The sequence below is a fragment of the Vicia villosa genome, linkage group LG4 (assembly GCF_029867415.1).
Source record: "Vicia villosa cultivar HV-30 ecotype Madison, WI linkage group LG4, Vvil1.0, whole genome shotgun sequence".
NCBI classification, from domain to species: Eukaryota; Viridiplantae; Streptophyta; class Magnoliopsida; order Fabales; family Fabaceae; genus Vicia; species Vicia villosa.
Genome location: NC_081183.1, coordinates 141,095,614 through 141,109,868, shown reverse-complemented (window position 1 = coordinate 141,109,868; position 14,255 = coordinate 141,095,614). Strand labels below are relative to the sequence as shown.

At 32.1% G+C, this 14,255-nt stretch overlaps 1 protein-coding gene across 1 annotated transcript; it reads right to left on the bottom strand.

Moving 5' to 3' along the window:
• Positions 1-7,504: 7,504 nt before the first annotated feature.
• On the bottom strand, positions 7,505-9,313 carry LOC131597977 (uncharacterized). Its single transcript, XM_058870634.1, has one exon. The coding sequence runs from the start codon at positions 9,311-9,313 to the stop codon at positions 7,505-7,507; it is 1,809 nt and encodes a 602-aa protein (XP_058726617.1).
• Positions 9,314-14,255: the final 4,942 nt, after the last annotated feature.

Below are 14,255 nucleotides of genomic sequence, written 5' to 3'. Positions count from 1 at the left end.
ATGTTACAGATGTTTTATGTTTTTAATAAAAGTATTGAATCATTGTGATTGCTACAGTGCATGCCAATCTGCTTTGCAAGGAAAGCGTGATCGTGATCGTTCTTATTACAAGTTATCCATCATTATTCCGCCTATAGGAATTAATACAGATATATGATTCTATGCATAGCCAACACAGATTCACATTATTATGCAGATTTTCAATGGTCTGTTAATAGTGGTGGAGCCTATACGAATTAATGCAGATGGCTTTTTAAATCTTTTGCAAGTTGACGGCTATTTTTGATTTCTATGATGTGATTATGAATATGATTATTAATAAAGGCTATTTTTGATTTCTATGATGTGATTATGAATATGATTATTAATAAAGGCTATTTTTGATTTCTATGATGTGATTATGAATATGATTATTAATATTTCATTACTACAAGTTAAACACCAACATCTTTAATAAAAATTCCAATTACTCTAATAAAATAATTATTAAATCAATTAAATGATATTTAATATTTTAACTAACCTGATATAAATGAGATGGAATATATAATTGAAAATAAATAATGAGGTTTAAATATGTTTAATTGTATTGCAATATGTTGTTTATATATAGATTATAAGACTTATAAATAAGTAAATAATTGATTTAAGGAATTTTTTCATTACCCTTAAACGTAATTACAATTTCTAAATGTAGATTTTATGAAAGGATTGTAGTAATATTATGTAGATTTTATGAAAGGATTGTAGTAATATTTTTCTAACCTTAATATTAAAGACTCATTATTATAATAAAAATATATAATGGGTGGATATGGGATAATGGGAAATGAGTCCTGTAAAATTATTATTCTTTTAATGGGATGTAGTAATATTTTTTTAACCATCTATCAATTTGATTTATTTGTGATATTCTTTTAAAAAAAATAATATATTAAGTTCCATTACAAACACTATTAAAATATAATTAATATTATTAAAATTGTATTTTACCAAAATATTTTAATATTATATTTTACGGTTTATATTATACACGTATGATTTTAATAAAGTGAGATAAGAGTCAAAATACATTGAATTTTAAATTTATCATAATATATTAGTTAAGCTGAATCCGTTAGATAAGTTAACATATATAAATTGTTGTATAAATATTCATGGTGGTTTTAGTTGTAGGTAGTAATAATTAAACATCATTTTTATTTAGAGAGTTTAAAGAAAATGTCATTGAGAATATGTAGTTTTAGGTGAGTAATAATTAGTTGTCTTTTTTAATATTTGCAAATATAGAGTACCTTGACCTAATTCAAATATAAAGGGAGGAATCAGTATAAAATAGTTTTAAATAAACATACAAAAAAGATTTTGTATAGAATTAAAAATTAAAAATTAAATGCATATAAAATCTTTCGATACGCATTATTGTATCTTCCACCTTGAAAATAGTTGAGATTAATTCTAATTTATATTCATTCCTTTAATAACCATAAAAAAATTGATGAAATTAATTCTAATTTATATTCATTCCATTAAATATATCAAATACAAAGAAAGAGTTGGTATTGACCATTTTTCTATGAAACACAAAATTGTTATTCTTTGTATATTTTATAGTAGATTTATTAACTATTTTTAATTGTATGTTCATGTATGAGAATGTGAATATCGTATGTCCATCATTCAATTAATATTATTATTATTATTAATGAAATATATTTTTAAAAAATCAAAATCAAAGGGAAGAAATTTAAAATGGAGATTCTATAGTGAGTGGATCATCTAAAATTTAAATTTATATTTAATATATAATAATAATTCCTAATTAATAGGTTCCAAAACACAATCATTACCAATACAATAAATATTCGCCTATTTAGTATCTATTTTATTGTAAATTAGTCTCAATATATATATTTCAACCTTTAAAAATGGAAAGTGTTGGTCTAAAAATAATAATTTATCTTCTAATAATACAAGATTATGAAGAAAATTATAACTTATTTTTTATTAGATAAATATTCTATTTTTGCTATTGAATTTGCAATTTGAATTAAATATTTTTGTTGTTTTTATTCCATTACATTATAATTTTATAGGTAACAATAATTTGCTTCTATAAAAAATTGTTTCAATCAATTAAGTATGATTTCTTTTATAAATTTTTTAAATAAAAATATCATATACCTGATAAAAAATGATATATATTATTATTACATGATACAAATAAAAATAAAATTGACATGAAAAAATGTTAGCATTTATTTATGATAAGATGTTAACATTTATTCTAAAAGTTGATACATATATTTGTTTTTATTAAAAAACATGAGAAAATTATGATTGATGAATAAACAATTTTTTTTATGAAAGACACAAATTTATTTCTTTTTTATATTTAAAACAAAAGGCCAAGATATTAACTATTATATATTTATTTACTATTTATAAAAATATTATATATAAGTAGTGTACATCCTCATATTTAATTCTTTAAAAAAAAACTTTTAATATATTTAATTGAAAAAAAATTGGTACATGAATTTCACGGGAGAGTTTAAAATTGGGATTGCAATTTTCTCACGTAAAATTTCAAAAAGAAGGATAAGATTTCACGGGAGAGTTTGAGTACGATTCTCTCATATAAAAATTTCACCAAAAATAAAGTGTCTTCATGGTTCGGAGGACCATCTTAAATACCAATAAATTAAATATATGATTCACTGAAGTTTCAATGGAGAGTTAAAAAAGATTAGGATTTGATTTAATTCATAAATTAAATATGATTTTTCAATTTATTTATTTCAATCTAAATAAAAAATTAACTCACACAAATAATTATAAAATGCATTAAATATACTTTCTTTGTTTTTCATAAAAAACACAATTTTAGTGCTAATAAGAATTCATCTTTAATTTTTCTTAATCATCATTAATTACAGTTCCAAATGATAACCAATAAAATATGTAGTATAAATTAGACAAGCATACTGTATATATAAACTTCCAATTAAATTATTACCATTTTTATTATGTGACTCTTTACGTGCCAAATATTTATGTTTCAAATAATTCAAGCATGCTTCATTTCTTTTTCCAATTTAATTATTTTGATTCTCAATGTTAATTGTAGCTAACAAGTCTTAAATGCATTATTTTTTAACAGAAAGGTCGCACGTGAAAAAAAGAAGAGTCATAAACACCGCTTTTGAACCACAGTCCTTTCTAATTTCTTCCGCACAATGTTATTTATTACTTTAAATATTAATAATATTTAATCATATTTGACCTAAAGTCTTTTCCCAAACCCTATTATACTTCCAACAATTTTTCTGGGTTAAAGAAATTAACATATTGGAAACAGAAAATTAACCTTTTGAATTTCCACTCTATTCATTCATCAAATTTTTGCTTCGATTTATAGTAGATTTATGATTCACACCAACCTCTACGTTTGGTTTACTTGCCTTTTATTTATTAATGTATTTTTTTTCCAGTGACAAAGAGTAAAAAATTTGACTGCATCAAGGATATTAACAAAAAAATGTGGAGAATTGGAGATGGTTCGATGGGAGAACAGTCTCATTTTTCATTAAATTTTCATAATAATCAACATTAAGAGCTTATTAATAACAATTATACATTAATCAACCTAATAAAAATATTATGTTGAGTTAACAGTCACAAATTATTAATCATAGAAATAATAATATTTTTAAAATTAATATATAATAATAATATTAATATCTCTAAAAGTTATTTATGGCTAAAAAATTCACACGATTAACTTTTTTTTGTTTTCCAATCCTAATTTATTTAGTAAAATATTAAATAGTTTTATTTTATTTTATCGCAATCCTTTGTCATTGATTAAACTGAACCTGTTAGACAAAAAATAGATTGATCTGATATACTGATCTGATATACCAATATAGGTAGATTTTAGTTGTAGTAGGTTTTAGTTGTAGGTGGTAATAGTTAATAGTCTTTTTTAATTAGAAGTTTGAAGAAAATGTCATTGGGAATATGTAGTTTTAAGTGATAATAATTAGTCTTCTTTTTTAACATTTGCAATTATTAATATTTTTTAAGAAATAATTGATCTACTATTATAATAACTACTATCATAATAAGAAAATTGATGTCTACCAAAATTAATTTCATGTCCAAGTTTAAACAAATATTTTAATCCGATTTTCATGCCTTCAATTGTCGTTTTTCATCATCAACTCATATTAGCATGCCTTATGTCTTTAATATTTGACAATATCTAAAAACAATCATTATTTCTTTTGGATGCTACAAGTTTTCAAATCAATTCCAATATCTAAAAGTAATCATTACGGTTAATTAATCATAAAAAAATGAAATTCATATAACTCTCTACCTTCCATACAATATCAACAAATATATAGTACCTTGACATAATTCAAATTCAAATAGAGGAATCAGTATAAAATAATTGTAAATAAACATAAAAAAAAGATTTTGTATAGAATTAAAAATTAAAAATTAAACGCATATAATAGTTGACATTAATTCTAATTTATATTCATTTCTTTAATATCTATAAAAAAATATTTGACATTAATTCTAATTTATATTCATTTCATTAAATATATCAAATATAAAGAAAAAGTTGGTATATAAATCTTTTTCTGTCAAGATTATAAATAAAATTATAAGTTATTTTTTATTTAATAACTTATTTATTTTTGTTATTGGATATGCAATTTGAATTAAATATTTTTGCTGTTTTTATTCCATTACATTAGTATTTTTGATTCGGTATGAGTAGCTAACACAAATATGAGAAATTAACGACATATATGTGACAAGTAACATTAATATTAATAATATACATCTTTTGTACAAATTTTTATTTGGTAAATCAAATTAAATATATATATTTAAAGTTAAATCTCATAATGTGTTGCATTGAATTATAATATGTCATTTCATTATTTTTTGTTTCTTGACTTATATAGATGTTATAATTTTTTTTGCAATTTTTTATTTTGATAATTTAAATTTGCAATTTGAATCATGCTTATAAAAAGGCGGGTAGACATACTAGGGGTGTGAGCCCATAAAAATTGTTGATAATGTGCGTCTGCGGAAAAAAAAGCGGGTAGACATACTAGGGGTGGGAGCCCATAAAAATTGTTGATAATGATAGTACATAATAACTACATTATCTCAATTTTTATTTATTTTTTTTACTTTTTATCAAGAACTATATTTTTTCAGAGTTAAAATTGTAATCAACAATAATAATTAATTATCTCTAATATTATTTTAATTTTTATCCAACATAAATATCATCATTGAAAACAACTACAAATTGATAAATTAAATTAATATTGATATGATAATCATCATTGAAGAAATTATTTCGCTTAATTAATATATATTTTAATATAATTCTTTAACCATAACCATATTATATTTATTTAATATTTATACTGACTTTACGTGACCCGTGCGGGCGCACGGGTCCTTTACTAGTTCCATTTTAAAACAGAACAAAGCAGTCCCTAAACTATGTTGTTGGTTGCAATGTTGATCTTATTTCCCAATTCCTTTCCAAAAACGCTGATGTGTCCAAATTTTAGGTGATGTGGCAAATGAACCCCTCCACAAATATTTGACATGTTATTAAAATTAGAATATATGATATTAAATTAATACAAAGATCAAAATTCAAAAATTAAAACAAATAAAGTTAAAAGAATAATTAATATTTAATTGAAATAATACATAGTCCCTAATACTAGAAAGTCATAGCCACCAGCCAACCACCTTAACCAGAAGATGAATCTTCATCTTCTCCAACCACCTGCAACCTTTAGAAACCCAGAATCCCCTAAATCTAACCTAAACACTTCCAAACCTCCACCAACACATAGATCCGGTCTCTCTTATTGCTAATACAACCTTTAAATCCTCAAAATAAACATTCAAAACATAACCCTAATCTTCAGATTTAGATGTCAGTGAGACCACACAACCAAAAATCAAACACCACCACCAGCTCGTGCGTCTGGATTTCTCTATCCCAAACACCACCAACAACAACAAAGGGGGGGAATCATGGCAGAGTCATTTCATGGGGCCACTTCCTCTTTCTCGCGCTGCTTTTCGCCCTCAACACTCCCTCTATTTCTGAAATTCTGGACTCAGACACGCGATGTCGAACAGGATGTCACGACATTACTATCTGAATATTTTTAAACAAATGAACAAGAAGTAAACAAACATATAACAACACAAGAAAGTTGTTAACCCAGTTCGGTGCAAACACACCTACATCTGGGGGCTACCAAGCCAGGGAGGAAGTCCACTATAAGTAATATCAATTTAAGGTAATACAGTTCAAGATTACTCCTTTCACTTAATATCTACCCAATGCAACTTCGACCTAATATTACTTAGATCAGAGATTCCACTCACTCCCCCTCAATCACAGCAGTGATGAATAACGCTCAATGAATATGGATAGAAGACACACTTCAAAGACACAGCTTGATCTTGCTTAAAAGCTTCAATCAAGTACAATGGTACTCTTGCTTAAAAGCTTCAAGTACTTCTTACAACTCAAACAAAAACACCTAGACCAAGACAATCATCATGATGATTGTTTGGCTTACAAGAAAGCTAGAACGCAAAAACTTAAACACGAAGAACTCTTAAAGCTTCTCAATACAAAAACCTAATCCGGTCTGCAGCTTCTTCATAATATATATAGCCTTCAGAAAACGCAGCAGCTGGGCGTTGGATCCGAATTAGTTTTAAACCTAATAAAACTAATTTCCACAAATCAAGGAACCTAAAATAAGAGCAATTAAAGACGTCCTTGAACAAATCAAAATCCAATATTTCCAAGTAAAGCGCATAGGATCTTAACAGATCACATAACCATAATTAGTAACAGAATAAGACGTAACAGCTACGAATGTCATGACATCGGCCTTGACATCAGGTAAAGGCCTGCATAAGTAAAACTTCACAACAGTAGAATGCATGTCATGACACCAGTTTTGACATGATAAAATCACAATGAGTTTTACCAAAAATTACAGCCAATCAACAACATCTACAAACTCCCCCTTTGGCAAATTTTTGGCTAAAACACGAATAGATGTAACCATATAATATCAGAGCATACACAGCAGCCAACAACACCAAGAATACAGAAAAATAAATTCTGTAGGCAAACAATACAGAAAAATAAATTCTGTAGGCAAACAACAGCCAGCTTGATTAATCACCAGAAATCCAGAAAACATCTATTTAATCATCTGTTACAGAATACCACTTATCATTGTCAAGGAGGACCAGAAAACATCCAAAGTATCAGAAAACAACAAAAAAAACCAAAATATCCAATAACCAATATCCAACAAAAAAAACCAACAACCAAAATATCCATCACTCCCCCTTTTTAGCCACAAAAGGAGCCAAACACAAACAGAAGATCAGCATGAAAGAAACACCAGAAGAAGAGCTAATTGTCAGAACCATCAGTCTCTTCATCACTAGAGCCACTAATCTCTTCATCACTAGAGCCACTAGTCTCTTCATCAGCATCACTACTCCCAGTATCTTCAGTACCCTCACCATCCTCGGCCTCTTCCTCATCACCACTATCAGCACCCTTGTCTTCATCCATATTGTCACCATCGCTTCCACCAGCATGATCATCATCTGTAGACTGCTCAAGACTTTGAATGAGCTTTTCAAGCTTCATCTTCCTGTTGTCTAACTCCTTACAAGTCTCTTTCAGCTCAGCAATGAGAAAGTTTTTGTTCACAGACTTGCTGGGTTGTGATGTCCCAGCAGATGTTATGTCATCTGACCTTTGGAGCAGCTTATAGTGAAATGACAAAGCACTCTCCCTCTTACATACAGAATCTTTAGCTTTCAGAATTCCAGGGTGTTGCTTGAGGATTATCCCACATATCAGGGATGGAAAAGCAACGGGTAGCTTGGTAGCAGAAGTACCAACATGCCTCATAGTTTGATCAAATATGTAGGTCCCATAGTCAAATTTTGTCTTGGTTCCCACAGCATATATGAATCTACCTAGGCCAACAGCAATGGTAGAAGTGTGATTGGTAGGCACCCAGTTTGCAGCACCAATTTTGTGCAGCAAGGCATACCTGACATTCAAAAGACTAGCAGATAATTTACTCTTTATGGGCCATTTCTTAACCTTACCACCAGTGATAACTTTGCATACTTCATTGTCAGTTACTTCAAGCTCAGGTTGAGCCTCAGCATCTCTACCTAGATAGCGGTTGATAACAGTAGGGAAAAAATCTATACATTTTCTTCTAACATACACCTTATGAAAATCCTCAGTTCTTCCATCAGCACAATCTTGAGACAAATTCACTATAAATTCCTTCACGAGCATTTCATAGCATTTAGAAAAATGAGTAACAGTTTTAAGCAAACTTGCAGATTTGATGAGCTTCATGACCTCTTGACATTCCAGAGCATCATTTGCAAGTTCTCTTTCCAGAGCCAGCCTTCTTTGATAAACAAACTTCCACTGGATAGCATTTGAAGCATAGTGTAGATAAATGTTGTCCAAGGGAACATCACGGACCTTTGTGGAGGATTTTGGGACAGCAATCTTCTTCTCTGAAGGGATGTCAGGGACATCACTTAGGACATTGTCTTTGGAGTCAGAAACACTTCTTTCTTTTCTCTTCTTCACAGCAACCTTGCTCCTAGTTCTTGAAGACTCAGCAGAGACCTTCTTGATCTTTTCTTTGGTGGCATTCTTTAGAGGAGCAACCTTTGTCTTGGGAGGATGTTGATCATCAACCTGCTTTCCCCTTCGAGCCTTGACTCTGTTGGAAATGCTGGAGATGAGGTCATCATCAGCAATGTCAATAGGATCATCAAGATTATCCAGATCCACCACATTATTTGTATTGTCAGTAGGGCGAGTAGCCTTCTCTTTAGGAGAAGTAGCAGTGACCTCTTCAGCTTTCTCTGTTTCAAGAATCTCCGCATCTTTATCTTCATATGCTTCAACATCTTTAGCATCAGAGCCTTCAACATTGTTGGTTTCAGATGTCTCAACATCAACATGATCCTTGCTAGCATCAACCTGATTATCTTTGCTGTTCTCAGGAGCAGGAGCTTGGGCTAAAGGGACAGATATTCCTTCTACCTTGTGACCTTCATTCAAGATTCTTGTGACAAGGCCTGCGATTGCATTGTGGACATAAGCAGTCCCTTCTTTATCCCTAGTAGAGAACGTTTCTGGAATAGACCCACCAGTTGATTTTCTTGCATGCATCTTTCTTGGTATACTACCAACAAGATCAATGGCTGGGACCGAGTTCAATGGCACAACATCCAGTACAACATCTTGATCACCTACCATATTTGGTGCCCTAGAGTCGGATGCAGTTTCAGAGCGAGGAGTAGTGTTCTTTGAGGGAGAGGTCTGAGACATGTTGAGAGTGAATGGAATGATGGAGAGAGGTTTGTGAATGCAGCGAATCAGAGAGGTAGCGTGAATGCCGAAAATAGGTTTTGTGGGAATGGGAACCGTTTGGAGAAGGTGTAAAAGAGGGGGAAAATACACTTTAATATGTAATGATAACAAATATTTGGAGAGAAGGATACTGTTGGCCCCACACCCGGTTAATTGCTATAATTCTTCACAAAGACAAATGCCTAGCTTACTTCTCAAATTTTCAAATTGATTAGCATCCAAAGCTTTTGTGAAAATATCAGCCAGTTGGAGATTAGTAGCAACATGTTCCAAGGCAATTACTTTATCTTCAACAAGATCTCTTATAAAGTGATGCCTAATATCAATGTGCTTGGTCCTGCTATGCTGGATAGGATTCTTTGAGATGTTAATGGCACTTAGGTTGTCACAATATAATGTCATGACATCTTGTGTGACATTATATTCTGTTAGCATTTGTTTCATCCAAACGAGCTGAGAACAACTACTTCCTGCTGCAATGTATTCTGCCTCTACAGTAGATAGGGATACACAATTTTGTTTCTTACTGAACCATGAGATGAGGTTATTTCCCAAGAAGAAACATCCTCCTGAAGTACTTTTTCTGTCATCAGCACTTCCAGCCCAGTCTGCATCACAATATCCAGTGAGAATTGGTTCACACCCATGAGAGTAGAGCATGCCATACTCACAAGTACCATTCACATATTTCAGAATCCTCTTGACTTTATTTATGTGACTGATCTTGGGTTATGCTTGATATCTGGCACACACCCCAACAGCAAAAGCAATATCAGGCCTACTAGCTGTGAGATACAGCAGGCTTCCTATCATGCTTCTATACAAGCTTTGATCAACATTTGTGCCCTTTTCATCTTTGGACAATTTCAAATGAGTAGGTGCAGGTGTTCTTTTGTGACTAGCATTCTCCATCCCAAATTTTTTGACAATGTTTTTGGCATACTTGCTCTGAGAGAGAAAAATTGAGTCTTCCATCTGTTTAACTTGCAAACCAAGAAAGTAAGTTAATTCTCCAACTAGACTCATTTCAAATTCTGATTGCATCTGGTCAACAAAATGTTTAATCATCGTGTCTGACATCCCACCAAACACAATATCATCCACATAGATTTGAGCAATCAGGATCTTTCCTCCTTCATCTTTAACAAAGAGAGTTTTATCTATCCCTCCTTTCCTGTAACCATTACTAGTAAGAAACTCAGTTAGTCTCTCATACCAAGCTCTAGGGGCTTGTTTCAGCCCATAAAGAGCTTTTCTTAGTTTGTACACATGATCAGGATGGTTTGGATCAGCAAAGCCTTTAGGTTGTTCCACATAGACTTCCTCACTCAAGTAACCATTTAAGAAAGAACTCTTCACATCCATCTGGTATAGTTTGAATTTCAGAATGCAAGCAACTCCTAACAACAATCTAATTGACTCAAGTCTAGCAACAGGAGCAAAAGTTTCATCAAAGTCAATTCCTTCAACTTGAGTGTATCCTTGAGCAACTAGCCTTGCTTTGTTTCTGATTATAGTTCCCAGTTCATCTGACTTATTCTTGTAAACCCATTTAGTTCCAATGAAATTTGTATCTTTAGGTCTTGGAACCAGCTCCCATACTTCATTCCTTTCAAACTGGCCTAATTCTTCTTGCATAGCATTAATCCAAAACTCATCTGTCAAAGCTTCCTTAACATTCTTGGGTTCAATTTTTGATACAAAACAGGAGTTTGAGACCTGTTCTCTTGACCTTGTAACAACTCCACTGTTGGGATCTCCTATAATAAGTTCACTAGGATGATCTTTTTGAACTCTTATAGATGGTCCTTTGTTAGAGGGTTCAGCTTCAGCTTTTGCAATAGTGGGGCTGCAATCATCTTCTTTCTTAGATTCTTCAGTTGTGTGTTCCCAGAATGTTCCAACATCATATGTGACATCTGCTTGTTTGTGTTCATCATCAACCACCACATTTATGGATTCCATGATTATCCTCGTTCTTGAGTTGAAAACTCTATAGGCTCTGCTGTTTGTAGAGTATCCAAGAAAAATCCCTTCATCACTCTTGGAATCCATCTTCCTTCTGTGATCTCTATCAGCAAGAATGTAACACTTACTGAAGGATAGAAAAACACTTAGAAAGGGGGGGGGGGTTTGAATAAGTGTAGCTTTAAAAACTTGACAGATAAAAATAAATTGCACAGTTATTTTTATCCTGGTTCGTTGTTAACTAAACTACTCCAGTCCACCCCCGCAGAGATGATTTACCTCAACTGAGGATTTAATCCACTAATCGCACGGATTACAATGGTTCTCCACTTAGTCAGCAACTAAGTCTTCCAGAGTCTTCTGATCACACACTGATCACTCCAGGAACAACTGCTTAGATACCCTCTAAGACTTTTCTAGAGTCTACTGATCCACACGATCACTCTAGTTACAACCTGCTTAGATCACTTCTAAGACTTCCTAGAGTATTCTGATCCACACGATCACTCTAGTTCCTTACAACTTAATGTAATCAATTCTAAGAGTATTACAAATGCTTCTTAAAAGCGATAATCACAAACTGTGATATTTCTCTTAACGTTTAAGCTTAATCTCACTAATATATTACAACAGCAATGTAGTGAGCTTTGATGAAGATGAAGATTCTGAGCTTTGATTTGAACAGCGTTTCAGCAAGTTAATTTGAGTTGTTTTGGTGCAGAATCGTTAACCTTGCTTCTCATCAGAACTTCATATTTATAGGCGTTGGAGAAGATGACCGTTGAGTGCATTTAATGCTTTGCGTGTTCCGTACAGCATCGCATTTAATGTTATACGCTTTTGTCAACTACCTCGAGCCTTGTTCACGCTGTGTCTACTGACGTAGCCTAGAATAGATTTTAACGTTCCTTTTGTCAGTCAGCGTAGCTTGCCACTTGTACTTTCTTCTGATCTGATGTTTGTGAATACAACGTTTGAATATCATCAGAGTCAAACAGCTTGGTGCATAGCATCTTCTGATCTTCTGACCTTGAAGTGCTTCTGAGCGTGATACCATCAGAACTTCAGTGCTTCTGTTCTCTTGTTCTTCTGATGCTTCCATAGACCCATGTTCTGATACTGCTTCGACCATCTTCTGATGTCTTGCCAGACCATGTTCTGATGTTGCATGCTGAACCCCTTTGAGACAAAGCTTCTGAGCGCTGAATTATGCGTACTCTTTATATATTTCCTGAAAAGGAAATTGCATTGGATTAGAGTACCATATTATCTTAAGCAAAATTCATATTATTGTTATCATCAAAACTAAGATAATTGATCAGAACAAATCTTGTTCTAACAATCTCCCCCTTTTTGATGATGACAAAAACATATATAAATGATATGAATTTGCGATCAGAAAGAATAGACGGCAAAAGACAAATTACACAGCTATAGCATAAGCATATGAATATGTCTCCCCCTGAGATTAACAATCTCCCCCTAAGATAAATAATCTCCCCCTGAAATAAATACTCGAAGAACTTTAATAAAAGACTTCCCTGATTATTTCGGTAGAGACGATCATATAGGCTTCTGTCTTTAGAGAATTCATAGCTTCTGACTTCTGCTTCCATTGGACAGCTTCAGAACTAGAATTTCTTTAGATCCCTAGAACACTCACAGCTTCTGATTCCTGCTTCCATCTAGGACAGCTTCAGAACTTGAATTTCTTTGATCTTCTGAACATTCACAGCTTCTGACTTCTGCTTCCATCTAGGACAGCTTCAGAACTTGAATTTCTTTGATCTTCAGAACATTCACAGCTTCTGATTTCTGCTTCCATTTAGGACAGCTTCAGAACTTGAGTTTTCTGGATCTTTAGAACCTTCGCAGCTTCTGATTTCTGCTTCCCTCGGATAGCTTCAGAGCTTTGAATTTTCTGGATCTTTAGAACCTTCGCAGCTTCTGATTTCTGCTTCCCTCGGATAGCTTCAGAGCTTTGAATTTCTACCAACATCACTTCATGCTAGATTTGTATCAGAACATTGTTGAATGTACCAGAGCATCATCTGAGCATCTCTACATCCTGAAATGTTACAGAACAAAAAACTAAACGACAAAAGTCAGCATGAACGAGTCAGAACATAAAATGTATATTAGAACACATGATATGTATCAGAGCCATATAGGCTAAAATAATGTATCAGAGCAAATAGAATTTTGTCATAGCAAATAGACAAATATGGATCAAATTCTATTATCAGTGCTTCTGATTCATTCTTCTTTCTCGCTTCTGATTTCTGAAGCTTGACAGCACTCAGCTTGCTTCAGTTTCCATGGTTTTGCTTCTTGTGTTTGCTTTGAAGATTCTCTTCACTTCTTTATACCTGCAAAACACTTAAACCATATAGAACTTGCAGTTCTTGTTAGTGAATGCAACTGATTAAATCAAATCATTTATCATTTATCTTTCTCCCCCTTTTTGTCATATCATCAAAAAAAACAAAAAAGATTCAGAGATAAACCAACGAAACACACGGAGGAAGAAAATGATTTCATTAAAGTTCAAACAGCAGGTACAGGAGTACATGAAGATAAGAAAGATCAGATGCACAAAGACAAAACAGATGCAATGAAAAGAAAGAAACAACACAGACTCAATCTAAGATGGCCCTAGTTTTGACAAGATCTTGGTCAGCATCTCTTGAACCATATTGTTGTGTCCTTCTTGCCTCACCATGAAAGCGCTATACTCAGCATTGAGTGAGCTTTGCTCATCCTGTCTTTTCTG